The sequence below is a fragment of the Plectropomus leopardus genome, chromosome 13 (genome assembly GCF_008729295.1).
Source record: "Plectropomus leopardus isolate mb chromosome 13, YSFRI_Pleo_2.0, whole genome shotgun sequence".
NCBI lineage: Eukaryota > Metazoa > Chordata > Actinopteri > Perciformes > Serranidae > Plectropomus > Plectropomus leopardus.
Window position 1 is genome coordinate 11,891,232 of NC_056475.1, and position 17,436 is coordinate 11,908,667.

General features: G+C 38.4%; 2 protein-coding genes across 2 annotated transcripts; one reads left to right on the forward strand and one right to left on the reverse strand.

Annotated features, from left to right (window-relative positions):
* The first annotated feature begins 342 nt into the window (after positions 1 to 342).
* Positions 343 to 7,824, forward strand: sap30l (sap30-like). The gene is made up of 4 exons (XM_042499596.1): positions 343 to 1,065; positions 3,467 to 3,589; positions 3,990 to 4,088; positions 7,140 to 7,824. Exons 1-4 carry the CDS (start codon positions 880 to 882, stop codon positions 7,266 to 7,268), a joined length of 537 nt encoding a protein of 178 aa, XP_042355530.1. The 5' UTR covers positions 343 to 879; the 3' UTR covers positions 7,269 to 7,824.
* Positions 7,825 to 10,740: 2,916 nt separating this feature from the next.
* Positions 10,741 to 14,304, reverse strand: LOC121952602 (heart- and neural crest derivatives-expressed protein 1-like). Its single transcript, XM_042499374.1, has 2 exons — positions 13,476 to 14,304; positions 10,741 to 12,210 (listed from the first exon to the last, which is right to left on the reverse strand). Exons 1-2 carry the CDS (start codon positions 13,953 to 13,955, stop codon positions 12,115 to 12,117), a joined length of 576 nt encoding a protein of 191 aa, XP_042355308.1. The 5' UTR covers positions 13,956 to 14,304; the 3' UTR covers positions 10,741 to 12,114.
* Between the last annotated feature and the right edge of the window lie 3,132 nt (positions 14,305 to 17,436).

Here is a 17,436-nt window from a genome sequence, read left to right on the forward strand (position 1 = left end):
ATGTGGATTTCCCGTTCATTCAAGTGACTTTTGATCCATTTGTTTTGTATTCGAGCTGTTAAAACTCCTTCCTACTTAAGCATTGTGAAAGCTGATGAAAATGTACTGTCTCAAGTCCGCGGTGTGGCCGAAAGCCCTTTCAACTGACGGTGACGCCACCTTTAAAACTCTATTCATAGTAGAAAACATGACGCCGAGTGTTACAGGAAGAGCCGCGAAAAGACAGATGTTTCTCACAGCCAATGGAATCGCAGAGTTTGTACGCTAGGCCCGCCTTTGTGTCAAACTGACCAATCGCCGGCCGGGACGGGAACTTCCGCCACGGAGACGGAGCATGTCCATTGTAAGAGCTGTTCTGAAAGAGTGCCGCGATCGTTGAGCTGCAGTCTGATAAATGCGTGATTTCTCCGAAGTTGTTTTGTTTTCTGTAGCCGGTTGTCGCATTTTAACTCTGTATCGTATGAGATTATTGTCATATGTGAGTCTTACGGGAAAGTAACGGGTTGTTACAGGGAAGAACAGCGACGGTCTCTCCATAGGAATTTCTTCGTTAGCGGCAGCTCAACCACCTTGCGGTCTTGCTAGCACGGGGGATAGTTAACGTTAGCTGCAGCTGTGTTGTGGTGTGAAACTGTTGGAGATCTGCTGAGATATGCATTTAACCAGAGGCGTTTTAAAACAAGTCGCCAGAGTTTGAGATAAACAACAGGGGCTGTTAGCTCGAGACCTAGCCACTTAGCCGAGCTAGCTAGCTAACGCTACCGGATTGTCTTTCACAAAAGGGCAACGCGTGATCAAGAGAGTTGGTAGCCAAACTAACGCTATTTTCACTGTTTTTATTTATTGGGTTGTTGCAAAAAGAGCATAACAGCGTACAGAATGAATGGATTTAGCACAGAGGAAGACAGCCACGACGGACCGCCGGCTCCGCCGTTTTACGGGCAGAGCTGCTGTCTGATCGAGGACGGTGAGCGTTGCGGCCGGTCAGCTGGAAACGCCTCCTTCAGCAAGAGGATCCAGAAGAGCATATCACAGAAGAAGCTCAAACTCGACATTGATAAGAGCGTAAGTGACATTATGAGATCATGATATTCTGTTTTGATGTTTATCTCAGTGATAGCGAGTGCCGGATGATAGCTCAAAGTTAGCTGTCAGTTGACGAAAAGGAACAAAAGAGCAGATTCACCGATTCCCTGTTGCTGTAAGCGACAGATGGTGATATTGTATTAATCTGTAACTACATCTGTTCACATACTGATCATAAGCCAGGGTGATGTTAGCTGTGCTAGCTACCTGGGCTACGTGCAGGATAGCAGGATCTTGCTTACACCAACTTACAGCTCATTACAGCAGTTTCCTCAAACACGCCCCCGCTGCTCTTCGTAAAATGGCTGTATGGAAGCCAACTGTGTTGCTTAAGCTGAGTCCAGTTAAACGTGTCTCAATAAACAACAAGCAGTTATGTTGGTTGGAATACCTGATAATGCACACTTAAGCCCTGCACTGGAACTACAAATATAGCTGCCAATTTGCTTCTGTGTGTCTTAAGTTTGTATTTTGTCTCACTGCTTCTTTTACTTGCAGTTTCTTTTCATGTCAAACGTATTGATGTTCTGCACCATGTGTGCAGTAGCCTACAAAACGCGATCAAATGTTCTTTATGCCTTGACACAATTAGAGAAACGTAATGAGTTAGACACATAACCAATGGCAACCCTCAGTGTCTGTGTCCTTAGCTTCTCTGTGTGGTAATTTGATCCATAGCAAAGTTGTCCAGTTGTCAATAGTCCAAAATCTAAACAGTTCCACTGCTCCTATGTTTATTTCTTTATTTAGCCTTGACTTTATGGTATGTGCATTCTGCACAACACAGCATTTACAGCCTGAGCTTGTTCCCAATGTCATCCTGATGGACCTCCTTTTGACAAATATACACATCTCAACAGGAAAACATATCCAGAACAACACACACAACACAAACGATAAATATAACATAACTAAGTTTTGGAACTTGTGTTAAAATGTAGGTTTAATGCCTTTATTTCACTTGGCATTATGCTCAAATGTTGCCTTTTTTTTAAGCATATCTCTCAAACTAACTCACCACAAAGCACACACAGCAAACCAGGGGGCTGGGCCATTTTACTGCTATGTGTAAACTAATGTGTACTCTGTATTTGAGTAATCGAGGCAGCAGGATGTAAACACAATGCAAAAACAGTTGGAGGAACCACAGGGATAGGTAAAGGTCTTAATTTAAATGGTGCCTTCGGGCCCCCAAGCACACAGCAGTGCTGTCTGCAAATGCAGGGATGTCTAATGAATTCTGTAAGTCATACTGCTTTACTTATTTTATTGTATCCAGAGGCTTATGTCTGCTCTAAGATTCATAGAAAGCATTGTGTGACTTGTTGCTCAAACAGTACGGAGGAAAGAGACCTGTTGTTTTCAGTGTGTCTTCTGCTGTTTGCATAGATGTGTTTACAGGTATATTGATCATGTGACAAGTCATATCTTGTGGCCTAGAGGAATCAATGCACACAAGTTCACAGGAGGACAGAATTAATGTTGCATTTTCAGCTGACACAGTAAATGTACATCAAAGTGAGCTCCAGTTGTTCAACATATGCCTGCACTTGTCTGTGCTATGCACTTCACGTCTATTTCTGCACTGTGAAGTGCAGGCATTTTTATGTGGCAGCCTTTATGTCCAAGACAAGCTCCCCTAGGGTCAAATTAAGTATATATAACTAAGAATGCTAAAACTAAAATGTGTCTATTGCATTAACTATCAAAAGCAGTCAAGTAACAAGGTCTTGTTTGCACAGTCTTTGATTAGATACTTTATGTTTTAAGCTATAGCTTTGCCAGTTTCATACTAGTACATCATGGCAAAGCTCTAGTACAACTGTTTGTTTTAAAACAACAGTAAACACTGCTGTTCCTCCAAGTGAGGTATTTTTTTTAAAAGGTGTTGATTTTGTTTTATATTATCTTTCAAAAACCTCAAAAGTAAACAAACAAAGAATATTTTTATAACTGAGTGCAGCATTTTTAAATAAATTAACCAAATAAACAAAAATAAAACTAAAATGTCTTTAGAAAATTAATTTCAAAAATTTCAGTTCCACTTAAAGTGGAGTAGCAGCTTAAGTTTAACTTGGAAAAAAAAAATCAGTCCCTACTTATTGGAGTAGCAGCACTACAATTAAACTTGAACATCTGCCACAAATCATGCTCTCCATTTAGGACCTGTGTGACGGCGGGCGTAAACAAAGGATCAAGCGGGATGCATGCTCAAATAACCGAGCCCAATCAATTAAAAAATGTGTTCGGGCACGATTCTGATCCTATCGGGACATCCCTAACTACTGTTCTTACACTGATGCTTTGTGACTGCTAAGCTTAACAGAGGGTTTTTTGCACAGGAGATGACTCCTTTTAATATGCATTAATTTATTTGTAGGTGAGACACCTCTATATCTGTGACTTCCACAAGAACTTCATCCAGAGTGTCCGCAACAAGAGGAAGAGGAAGACCAGTGACGATGGAGGAGAGTCCCCGGATCATGATGTGGAGGTGCCTGAGGTAACCTGAAATGTTACAGACATCACAGTCTGAACACCGTCTGTTTACTTTGCAGAGGAACAATATATAACATAATGACGGCACATTTGAAATCTTAAACACAAACTCATGGTGGAATTGTTGAAAAAATATGCTTCTTAACTGCCATTACTCTTTCTAAGAAACATATTCATCCTGCACTCAGTTGTTTGTGTGCTTTTAGTGTTTATTGCCGCAATGACCCGATTTCTCCATGGAGATCATTAAAGTTTCATCTCCTTTAAACGCAGAAAAAGAGGCAGAACCCTCTGGGAGTCTAAAGTAAATCACTGAAATTTGTCCAAGATGGAGGCGGGATGGAAATTTACTATCACTCATAATTCACTGACTGACTGCATCTCTGTCTCTGTTGGGTTGTCAGGTCGACCTTTTCCAGCTGCAGGTGAACACGTTGAGACGCTACAAGCGACACTACAAGCTGCAGACCAGGCCCGGACTCAACAAGGCCCAGCTGGCAGAGGTAAAACAAACTACTACATGTTGGGCATCTTGTACTTTGCACTGTACACGGTGATGTTGTGTTCTCCTGTTGACCATGAAACCTTGTCAGTACTGCATATTAGCCCAAAGTGTCTTTTTAAGTCCACTTGATACATTTTGTTGCAATAAACATGATTGAAGTGAGAAGAACAGACTGAACACTTATTAGCTAAAACAGATGTTGGCAAAGTTTTTCTTTCGGGACATTTCTTGGAGCTGAATAAAGGTAATAAATCAAAGGATATTTCAATATATGTTATCACAATACTCAGCATATTGCAACACATTTAAAATCACAGTGATATTGCATTGTGATAATACCGGGCCCTTGGTGATTCCTGCAGCTATGAATTGTATCAGACCCAGGGTAATTGTAAGTATGTGGTTTTTTTTCTCCCTCAAATTTGACTATAGTAAAATCATATGTAGTGAAATCAGTAAAATATCCTATATGTTGGGATGTATACAATGGTCGCACAGATGTCTGTCTATAATGCTGCCTCCTTGTAAAGGTACATTATTACACCCTCTGCCACCGTCCCCATCTTTGTGGTCATGTGAAACTTTGACTCTGCCCGCTAGCGCCATCTATTGGCTCTATCTATGCAGTTAAAAAGGACGCAGGGAGGCACGTGGACAGTGACATTTACATTTGAAACAGATGTATCTATTTTTGAATGTAAAGTGTTTCTAAATGAGCTTTAATTTTTACTGATTAGTCAAACACAAACCTCCATGTGCTACAGTTTGTGACCAGCTTGATTTACCTGTATTAATTAATGTTAAAAGACATGAGAAAACAAGAAAGTTCGATAGAACAAGAGACAAAAAACATCACTTACTGTATGATTTAATAGTTAATTTAAAATAAACAACCATAAATTGATCAGCAGATTGACACCATTTTGGGGACAGAAGTCTGGAGTATATCTTGATTCATGTTTTTGCATCTTGATCGATTTTATGTTTTTCAGTAGATGAACTGATGCTGACTGGTACTACATTTCTAAAAACATTAGTCCTTTTTTAAAAATTACACAATTGTTATTTCACAGCATTTAAGTAGCATCCCGAGAGAAAACTTCTCTTTCAATTTTTTTTTTTTTTTTTTGAATAACCAGGCTCATAGTTCATATTGTGTAGCTTTGGAGGCCATTGAGCTACCCTCATTAGGTGTGCCCACCTCTCTCTTCTCAACCTTTGGTTCCATATTACTCATTTACTGTGATAAACGTGGTGTTGCAGGTCCTATTCCACAGTAATTGGTCATGGAGAAATTGTTAGGCTAATTTGCCAAATCGACAGGTGGACTTCATGCAGCTGGCTCGGTCCTCATCTTTACAAATACCTCCTGTATGCAGCGCTCTTGGTCGGCCTGTGACAGGGGGGTGGGGTCGGATGTGACCCGGCTGTCGTGCTAACAGAGGGAATGAATGAATGAAACTGGGCTGTAAGTTGAATGTTTCCCCAGGCTATTAGTCGGGTTCAGACCCTCCTATTAATGAGCCTCCCACATCATTAATAAAGCACCAGTCAACAGCCCACAACCAGTTACAGCTGTCCGTGTGTTCAGCCCTGTTCAGGAGAGTCAGTGGCTGCAGAGCAGTGCAGCAGCGGCTCATAGATGATGTTTGTTTGCTTCTCTTTGAGGCAGCTTTCTAAATCCAAACAACCAGTAGTTTGGTTTCAGCTAAGTCTTGATTAAATGTCTCCCACGAGGGATATTTGTTTCGTATCTTCAAAGATTCCAGCAGTTCTCAGTTGTGCACACTGATCATATTGGTTATGCTTGTCTTTCAGCTGCCATTTAGAAAGTAGTCCAAGTAAAAACAGGATTGTTTGGTGTTTGAAATCAGATTTGGCTTTATACATGTGTGCAGTACATCAGACACTGTTTCTGATACTGTGGTGTTTGTCTATTTTCTGTGTACTACTTTCTCTGTATTTATATATGTATTTCGGTTGTATTTTTCAGCAAATATAATTGCGTAGTGTGTGTAGTATTACGTGTACATTAACTACTAAACTTTCCTCCATCTAACCAAGGCCCAGATCTCCCACCTCAAATCTGTGAGATGTGTCATGCGGCAGATTTTTGCTGGCTTTAGGGTTGTTGCCTAAACTACAACTTGTACTTCCACATTTTTGTTTGCCCGTAACCATGGACACAAAGAGTATGTAAGGAAACAAGAAAAATACCCCACGGTAAAAGTAGGCTGTGATGATCTAATATAAAGCAAGATTATGTTACTATATTGCCAATTTCTTGCATATAATGTCTTCAGAAACATGTTTTAGTGCACTGTTCGGCTGTAATATAAGAGTTTGTAAACAAAGAGTTGGCGCTATGCAGTTTCCTTTATTGTAAAGATGGAGACCGAAAAAAACTGAGATCAAACAGTAAAGTAAGCAGTGCTGATAAAATAGGAACCAAGAGTATTTTACTGTTTTAATGTTTTCTCCCGAACACGTTTTCAGTAACATATTTTAACTTACCATTTAACTGTAATTCAGGATAATTTTTTACCAGCTGGCAGCAATGTAGTTTCTGTGTCAAAAGGGACACACTTGCATCACGTCATCCACCAGCAGGAGTGTTTTTGGTCTGGTGTGGTGCAGTGCATTCTGGTAATTGCAGGCTTTCTACCTCTTGGGCAAAATCGAATGCCACAAGGCTTTTCTGTTTTCCCTGGTCCTGTAGCAGCAAGAAGTATTTGTGTCTTTCTACTGCAGAGACAGTCCAGTTTCTTGAAAAAAAAAACATCCTGTCAGCAGTGAAATATTTCTTTAAGAAGCTCTTGACGTTATTGTGTGCACTCTTAAGCTGCTTTAGGAAACAAGTTTAAAAATTGTCTTAGGAAACACTACCTTTGTATTTGATCACATGGGAAGCAGGACCCTCAACACCAGACGGCTGTGTTTTGTGATCAAGTGTTTATTGATAATTGAACACCCGACAAACAAAATAAATGCTCCGTAGATGAAAATGGGAGATGTATAGGTTCCTTTTAACGTCTCTCTCCTCCTGCAGACGGTGAGTCGTCACTTCAGGAATATTCCAGTGAACGAGAAGGAGACGCTGACCTACTTTATTTACATGGTGAAGAGCAGCAAGAGCCGCTTGGACCAGAAAGGTGACGGCGGCAAACCGCTGGACTAAACTTTGCAGTAGCTTCAACAAAATCAACAATAATCCACGGCTTTTCGCGAATACTGGACACCACTAACAGCAACAACAACCAAAACCAGCTCCTCCTGCAACCCTGCCACCGTCCCACTCCTTTGTAAGACCACAACACAAACTCTTGATGTCCTTAGAGGACCTGTCTCTGAAATGGAGAATAATACAGGGTGGGATGAGCTGTCTTTTTCTCATTTTTCCCTCTTCACGTAAAAACTGTATCTGCGCATGTTGTCAAAATGGTCATTTCCAATTCCTCTCCTCCGCAAAAGCCAGGTCTCTAAAGACTGTCGAGGACCAGGACTCACTCCGCAGGGTTTGACGTCGTCATGCTGTAATGTAAACTGTCGATATGTACAAAAGAACAGCGCCTGATCTTAAGTAAGTTGGTTGAATGCAATGTACGTTATAGCTGCCTTAAGAGTACAAAACACAAGGGGTATTTTTTTTCTTTGCCGAGTTGACTGTTAACACGTTCACCGAGAGAAATGCTTGTGCCAAACAGGAAAGCTTGTTGGACTTGAATGACAGTGAGTGGGATTTTTTTTTAAAAGAGTGAATGAATGAGTGGTTGGAAAGGGGCGTTGCCTTCACTTAAGTTACATCATACAACATATCAGGACTCGGGTCAGTTTAAGGGGCACCAAATTCACATAAAAACCCAGCTCAATAATGTCTAAAACAAAAAAACAACAAAAAACACGCAGATCTCGGTCCTGATATTATATCTTTTAGTCGCCCTTTTCCAACTGGACATGATGCATTTGAAGACTGATGGTGGTGAATGATGTAGCATTTTGCTATGACCCACTTTTCTCCTTCTTGCTTGCTGTTTCATGTACGTACGAACACACACATACTGTTTAATTTTCTCTGTGCATCGCAGGTGTTGGTAGTTTTTTTTTCTTTATAGCTCAGTTTTCTACCCTTCTCTTTAGTTCAGCCTTAAGTTGTATAAAGTTGTATCTGTGTGCATATATGATTTAGATTTTTCCATTTGTTTCCCACCAGAAGTGGAACTTCTGTGTGTGTGTGTGTGTGTGTGTGTGTGTGTGTGTGTGTGTGTGTGAGAGAGAGAGAGTGTGTGTGTGAGAGAGAGAGACAGAGAGAGAGAGAGTGTGAGTGTGAGTGTGATAGGGGTGTAAGAGTAATTATTAGTGTCATTTTAATATTTAAGAGCAGTGTTTATTGTAGACAATGTCTTGATTTGATACTTTACATACCAAGGATTTTTTTCTTCATCTTTTGAATAATTAATCAAATTAAAACTTGGATATGGATGTCATCCTGCCATAATGCCCAGCAAAAATCACAGTGGAAGTTTGACAAAGAGTTCTTACATTTTTTTGGTCTTTTACATTTTAATGCCCAATTGAAATAATCCCACTGACACCCCCAGAATTTTCATGAAAGTCTGACACGGATCTGATGTGGCACCAAAGTGGCATCACACCATATCTGGCTTTGTTAAGGTTTAAGTTTATGACCATCTTGACTTCTTAAATTATTTACACTTGAATGTAAACTTGGAAGAGAGACTTTCTTAATTATTTAAGGTCCATTATATAGGATTTTGTGGCATCTAGTGGTAAACTTGCAAATTGCAACCAACTCAGACTTCTCTCATATGCCAATCACGAAAGAAAATTACGGTGGCCAACATGAAAATACAAATGACCCTATTTATGTGATTGGTTTGTCTGGGCTACTGTAGAAACAACATGGCAGATTCTGTGAGAAAGGACCCTCTTCGCATGTAGATATAAGCAGCTCATTCTTAGGTTACAAAAATTCTTAGTTTTGGGTGATTATAAACAAATTAAAACATAGTGATTACTATTATATTCAATGTCTGCCAAGAGATGCCAATAAATTCTACACACTGGATCTTTAAGTAATATTCAAGTAAATAGCTGAAAAGTGAATGAGAAAACAGAGTTGAAGAATGTCATCATTTGTTGGATTAGGCCAAATGTTTATATATTAGGCCACAAATTGTGATGCAGAATGACCATTAGCCCTTTTGACGAGTAGCCACTAATATTTGTTAACATAAAACATTTTATATATTGAATCCAACACTGCTTAACATGTTAATTGAAATTCCTAACACACTGTTGAAACCTCCAGGCAATGGAAAACATTTGGTTAAAGCTCCATCTCTGTGTTTTTTGTTAATGTTGGTGACTCAATAGATTGTACACACAGTTTGGGGTCCTGCATCCTCTGTCACACGTCGTATTTAAGTTTGTCTGCCACACTGAGTTTGTCCACTTTCGACAGGGTTCTTTTTTGTGTCTGTTTCTATTTTCACTTTTGCTTGTAGGTTTGTTAGCGTCATGTAGATAACACCCAACCCCATTAACATATAGGCCATGCCACATTAACCTAATTGTTGTATTAGAAAAAAAAACATATTTAAATACGGCTGCTTATTGCTCCTGATAATAATAATAAATGTATTGTACAGATGGAAGCAACAATCTCGTCTCCGTTCTTTCAGATTGCTCAACTGTCGCACATGTTCAGGTTGTTTTCACCTTTTTTATTCCATGCAAATGATAACAATAACTTATTATCAAAGGAAAATGCAGCCAGATTGGATTCCTGGATTACAGTTTCTTCATGCTATGTTGTTGCAGTTACTGCCATCTACCACAAGGTGTCACTGTAGGTGCACCTATTTAGGGCAGTCGATAGCGAGGTGGATTTTAAACACTGGGACTTTAAGAGGAAAAGAAAATCAATGTAAAAACAGCAGCAGCAGTCAAAGATTTTTTAAGAGTAAGAATTCTTTTTTTCCCACAGCTGGGGATTTTTTATTTTTTGTAGAAAAACTTATATTTTCAACGAATAACTTCATCACCAACAAAAACAAAAATCTAAATAACTTAGTTGTGGAAATGTCTACCAAGCAAATTAGCACAACAGTGGAGCCTACTGGGTTCTTTTAACCAAACTGAAGGGAGTTTTGCAATTGAAATTGTGTACATTTGACGTGGCTCAGGATTAACTTAATTTATGTAGGATTGTTAAAATTTTAATATGTAGAATAAAAATGTGTACAATTAATACTGACTTCGAAGCAGTTATGATTTCTCAGAATAAACGGCCACTCAGGAGCATTTGGGATATTGGAAAATGGGGCAACAACAGTCCATTTGACATCGATCTTATTAATTTTCAATTAGGTAAAAGTCCTAAAAAATAACCCTAATTCCTAAATTGAAGTACTTGAAAAGAAAAATCCAAAAATCTGTGATTAAATTCATATTAAAGAGAAAAATAAAGAAACTCCTTGGGATTAACTCCTTAAATCATTTTAAAAATGTGATTCTTCTTTAATTAATTTTATTACTTCTTTTCATCTGAATTTATTTCCCCTAATGACTGTAAACGTTTCTGGCCCTAAAAAACATGCAAGAGAATACGCATTAAAATGAAGACATAGCCTGATTATTGAGGTTTAATGTCTGCTTGATAACACATTACCAAACCGTTTAATAAGAAACAAACATGTTCACTACAGCTGGAGCGACGTAAAATAATTAATTTATTTACGGAACTATATTTATAACTTCACATGTACATTTCCATCAAAAATTTCGTTCACTAATAAACATTTTATTCATTTTAGTTTTAGTGTTAAACATATCGGAGTGAAAGCTGTGCGTTAACGGAAACATTCGGTGTGTCTGAACGGACAGTGACCTTAATTTTGAGGTAGATTCAGTTCATTCAATAATTTTCTACAAGAAACATCAACGGCTGACTCCATTAGACTCTTTAAAATCTTTTGTAAAATATCTGACCGAAAATGTTTTTTTAATAATATATTTAAATATTCTGACTGCGCCGAATTCAGTGGGTTGAACCAGTGATAACGAAAACTAAAGAAGTTTCCCCTCAAAATGTGTTTTCTCTCGGCTTCCCACTGTGGACAGAAAATATTTCTAGATTAATTTGTATTTTATTTCATTTTGGTTTTTGCATGCTATTAAATTACACAGAGGTCTGCCAAGTTTAAAAAAAGGTGTCTGGTGCATTGGTTGTTTAATGTATGTTTTAAAATGAAAATATAGATTTTTGATTAAACACCACGCCACCATGCATGCACGATGTCATGTTTTCTAAAAGTTGTGTTGCTAAAAATGTACGAAATAATAACCATTACTGAGTAATACAATCAATTTTAAAAATATCACGATTAATGCAAAAAAGGTATTCGTCATAATTTAATTTCCCAGTGACGTGAAACCAATTTACAGCACGCTGACAACACACAAAAAACTCAGTTATGTGAGCAGAAATTAAAAAAAATAAAAAGAGTTTTTTAAAAAAATAATATTTTGTACACCTCTTCCTAACAGACCACACCACATACTCTACATGTACTCCACTCATTTGTTATAATTGATTTATTTTCTGCTCCAGCACCATCAAATGTGGAAAACACCACCACTTGTCGCCAGACAAAAACACATTTTTAGGGGAGACAGATGTTTTTGACACTGTGGCAACATCTGGTCTACAGTATCGGAGGGTGGAAACATCAAAGGGCAGAAATACCACAAATATCAAACAGCTACAGTCAGATCTGTGTGTCGATTTAGAAAGCACACCAGCAGAGAAGATCAACACAGTGTCCATCGTGGTGTTTTCCTCCCACCTTGTTTGCGTGTTGTCCTTTAATTCTCTCTCGTTTTGCGCATCATTGCACGTGCACAGCGGTGTGTTTAGGTTCAGTCAGTCAGTGGTTTTTATCTGATTTGAATCCAGAGTCTCGGAGCAGGTTTTTAGGGGGTGAAGGAGGAGGGAGGGGGCGTCACTGGTTGAGTTCCAGAGCCCAGACCTGCTGCGGCCACCCGGTCCGGCCCTTCACCTTCTTCTCGGCTCCTAAAGACTCCTGCAGGCCGTCAGTCTGCCACACCAAATACAGCACGTTATCATCAGCAGGGAAGGCGAAAATACAGGCATCGAAACCTCGGTTTGCTCAGTGAGAGCATCCATACCCTATTCATGCCATATATAAAAATACACTCTTCCAAGAGTCCAATTACACCTGAAAGTCTTATAATACATGGTGTTTTTCGTTAGTAACCTACATGAAAATCTGGGGGGTTCAATGACACAATCAGGGCCATGACTTCACAAGCATTCATGAAGTGAAGGTTAGTGAACCCTGATCAAATAAGACTAAACACAATTAAAATCGGCACTATTTAACAATTATGTAACGAATCTATATTAGATATTACATATTATGCAATATTGAATATTTTTGCATGTTTTAAAATAAACAACAATGTTGCAGTTTTAGAATGTTAATGCTGTATACAGCTCTATATATTACTGTCTATACTGTAGTAGGCCTATATGCCTGTTGTGATAAAATGTTAACGCGTAAATGCAATAGGATAATAATAATAATAATAATGATGATGATGATGATGATGATGATAATAATAATAATAACAATAATAATGATGATAAACTTTATTTATATAGGACTTTTCATACAAGGGATGCAGCTCAAAGTGGTTGAAAATTTTATAAACAAAACAAAACATGTAACTATATATTTATAAGGATAACTAGTTGTCTTCCTGGTGATCAGCATATATTTTGTAATGTAACAATAGTGTGTTGTCACATTTGCATGAGGATATAACTGTCTATAACTGTTTTTCGTTTTTTAATGATGTGTTGAATATTGTTGTTATTATTATTATTAATTGGGATAATAAGCTGTGAGCTCTGTTGTGAGTCTTACCTTAATCTTGTTATAGTGGAGCATAACAGACAAAAAAAGGCTATAATTTAAAAGTGCAGGCTGTATATTACACCAGAAATATTTAGGGATCTTTGCTAATAATGCAATTTAATTGTAGTTTAAATGAGAATTGTTTTTATAATTTAGATAATAATAAAACTAGGAAGGTAGGTTAAAACTGTAAATCTTGAAACAATATTTGGTATTTAGGTTTTGTTTTGAATTCCATGGTTGCTGCAGTCTGCTAAATCAGAGCATATCATTTCATTCAACCTTAAAATGTTGTCTTTCCATTTTAGCCCATTTTTCAGGCCTGCGGTTATTTTCACAATGACTCAAACTTAAACTTCTTAGTTATCGAACTATATTGAGTTATTTTGATCAACATGAAACTTTGCGTTTCTACAACTTACCGGCTCTCGCTTCCTTTTCAGATCCCGGTTTTCAAATTTCTTAATTTCGGCCTTAAAGCCCTCCGTCTCCCCGGTGTCTTTGGCCAGGACGTCCATCAGGTAGGCGATGTAACTGGTCGCTAGGCGTAAAGTTTTAATTTTAGACAGTTTTGTGTCTGCCGGCACGTTGGGGATACACTCCCTCAGCTCTGCGAAAGCTGTGTTAATGCTCTCCGTCCGCCGGCGCTCCTTTTTCGGCCCCGACGTTCTCCTCTTCCCCATCCCCGCCTGGAGCCCCTCCAGCCGGGCGTCGTGCGGCGCACCGGGCGCTCCGTGCTCTGCAGTCGGGTACGGCGCCTGGATCTGGAAGTCCGGGGGCATCTCGCCGTGGTTTACCACCCAGCTCTGGAAATAGGGTGCATCCTGGTGACACCGCTGGACGAAAGGGAAGGGCTCGTGCATCAGGTGGTGGTGATGCTGGTAGCCCCCGATGAGGTTCATGTTGATAACAAATGTGGTCGTTGTCTTGTTTTCTGTCGCCCTCCGTCTCTCTCCGGTGCTGCCCCAAAACGGTCTCTGCTCGGAGATCTGCAGCCAGCAGAGCTCATTCAATACTTTAATGTGTATCCCCCCAAATGCGTTAATAGGTCAAGCAAAGCGAATCCACAAACTTTTGCATTGTCGTCATTCTGAAAGCGATTTCAGCCGAGGCGAAATAGGCCGTAAAAAGTATATAAATCCAGAGGACAAATCTCGAAGTGCTGGGGTCCACTTGTGTTTCTTTCTTGTTTCCCGAAGAGGTTGCTCTGATTTGGCCAAGAAATTTGACCCCGGTGAAGGTGTGAGGCCCCCAGGTTTATATGATTTGGATGTCAGCGTGGAAAGGAGGCAGCCAATAGAGGAAAGCGCCCAGGATGGGAGGAGAGTCTGGAGAGGTTTGTAATAACATGCGCCATGGTGCCATAATCTCACAGCACTACACAAGCAAATCTGCATGTTGGAGTTGGTTACTGGCCACGCAGACGTGCACATGAGAGAAAAAAAGGTTTAAGGGTCTCGAAATTTGTTTTTTAAAATAGTATTTTTGTCATTTCTGAGGTTGGAGAGGTTTTACGCACGGGTTTTACGCACCCACTGTTTGGCTATGGCTGTTTATTAGGTGTGATTTTTGTAATTCAGTGGCAAAAATAATTGTTATTGTACCTCTTAACTTGTGGTCTGTCATGAAATGAAGTATGAACAGCAGAGATTTGAAATCAGGATTTTCTTTTTGCTCTGAAAGTTGTTTAGTTTAGTTTAGTTGCACAAACACATGTATAGAAAAGACTGGAAAAAAGAAAAACTTTTTTAAAAAAAGTCTACAGGAAAGGTTAGCCGCAAAAAAGGAATCTTGGAAATACCTCCTCATAAAGTTGCTCACTCGAAATTAAAAAAAAAAACGTATTCAGATAATTCGACTAGAAAGCATTTTTCAATCCACAAACTTGATCTGTAGACTCATATATTGAGATTTAGTACCCCCACCTTAAACGATTAAAACTTTCAAAACACGAATAGTCGCATTTAACTAGTAGGAATTTATTTTCGAAGAATGGGCAAACATTGGAGGGACATTTTTATATGACAATCTATCTAATGAAATCTCAAATCCCACTTCAGTGTGTTGCTCCATGCCATGAATTTTTCTCTGGAAATATAAAATGATTTGTCTACTTTATAGCTCCTTAAGCATAATGCTTTTTTCAGATTTTCTTTGACATTTCATGTTTTCATAAAAGCGTAATGGTCGTTTTGTCCGTTAATTGGCTGAATATCGACAGTATTATCAGTCTCTACTTCTCCAGTGAAAACATAAGGTGAATGTCAGAGCGCTCTGGGAAGTGTAAATGAACAGTTTGATGAATTATTCGGTACTTTTGGGACAGACACATACGGCGGCCTGTTGTCATCATACCTCAGCAGTGTAAGGAATAGCGGCTTTATCTCCGCATTAATTCCCCCCAGCTCCTTACACACTATACACATCATCTTGTCTCCATCGCCTAAAAACATTATCCCATTACATTACATGACCTTGACGCTATTTAGAAACCATTTACGGCCGCGTCTTATCTAAATACAGCCATAAATCAGGAGGTGTCACCGTGCAGCAGGGTTGCATGTATTCCATAAAAGCTCTCCTGGCTTGCTCACTGTTTACATTACGGCAGTTTGCAGCATATTTCACCGTCCACCCGTGTTGCAATAAATAATCATCAGTCACAACTTTATGTCCCTTATTTTACACGGATGTACAGAACACTGCACGGAAACTTCAGGTAATATTTCTAAGTGTGCATAGTCTTACAAAGCAGTCTTTTTTTTCTTTTTTTTCCTTTTGTATTCCTTCATATTCTTAACATATATCTATAGTATCAGGTTCACACAGTCTTCATCATCTTGGTAAATGGACTTATATTGTTTTCTTTCTGTGTGTGTGTGTGTGTGTGTGTGTGTGTGATATAATTAAATCGTATATTTTTCAAACAAGAAAATCCTCCGCACACCACTTTTTATATTGTTGTTCGATATTTTGTATCTACCACTATATACTGCTTTTGATATCGCTGTATTATAAATACAAAGTGCACGCTTGTAAATTGCTTGTTTTTGAGAAAACGGAACCTACGTAAATGTTTATATTTTACTTTACAATAAATTGGAGGAAAACATACTGACTCAACGCACATATATGGGGTGCTTTTGCTATTAAATTCAGATTTACCAGTCAAAACATATTATTAACTCGTAAAACGCATTGCTGTGGTAAAAATTCCCCAAAGGGGCTGCATCACTTGCAGTACACAACACTAAAATGTTGTTTGCACTTAAATGCATCATTAATTTCACACTATGAAGGCAGCCATTCATAATGAGATTTTGACTTTTGACACAGCATGACATAGGTGTAGATTTCAGGGGGATGCACGGGACATGCCTTCCTCAGTATATAGAATTTGTAGTTGTCTTTCCCAATAAAACATCAAATTAGGACTTTTATTTTAAAAAAACAAAAACAAAATACATCTACACCATAAACTGATGCAGAATCACACAAAGTGATGCATAAAACTTCAATACAATGCAGAAAATTAAGTGTTTGATGCTCAAAATTTTCTGGTGGAGGACCCCAAACCCCCGTTTCATATGGCTCCACCACAATGTTGAAACGAAACCTATGCTCTTGTTGCATGACTTTTACTTCAGTTGTATCTTTAGAGTAGAACTGGTGTACTGTTGTAATGGTATAGTGATAAACTTTAATAACAGCCTTTATTTGTGTGGCAGTTTTCAAAATAAAGTGTTCCGCATGAAAACAGACAAAACACATGCCAAAACTGTAACAGAAATAAATGGGACAATAGAAAAAAAAACAGATCCAAAAATAAGATTGATATTAATAAGGGTTAAAGGCAACATGGCACAGAAAGACAATGAAGACATGCATAGTTATGAAAACAAACATATTTTAATTTGAGATGTATTCTTCTACTTAAATTACTGAAAATTAATAATAAAAACAGATGATCTGAAAATGACTCATTTCAATAATCATGATGGAAGATGCAGTCCCATGAGGTGCTTTAATACCTTTTGATTTTATTAGTGTCTGAACCTAAACCTAAAATACCACAGCTGAGTTAAATACATTTTGGGATTTTAATATGCAACACTCAATTGGGCAGAATTTTAATATAATACAAAAAAACTTTTTAATTTGATTGCGACGTCAACTGCACAACCCTAAAAAAACCCACACTGCATCTACTTTCAAATAAATTTTATTTGTATGTTTTGTGTAGGCAACTACAATCCAAAATGACTGACAAGTGAATAATGGGTACAGTACAAATATAAGCAATGCACAGGTTTAATCTGACACATTTCTGTATTAAACAATATTTCTTTATACCTAATTATTTCTGTGCACGTTGTTGTTGAG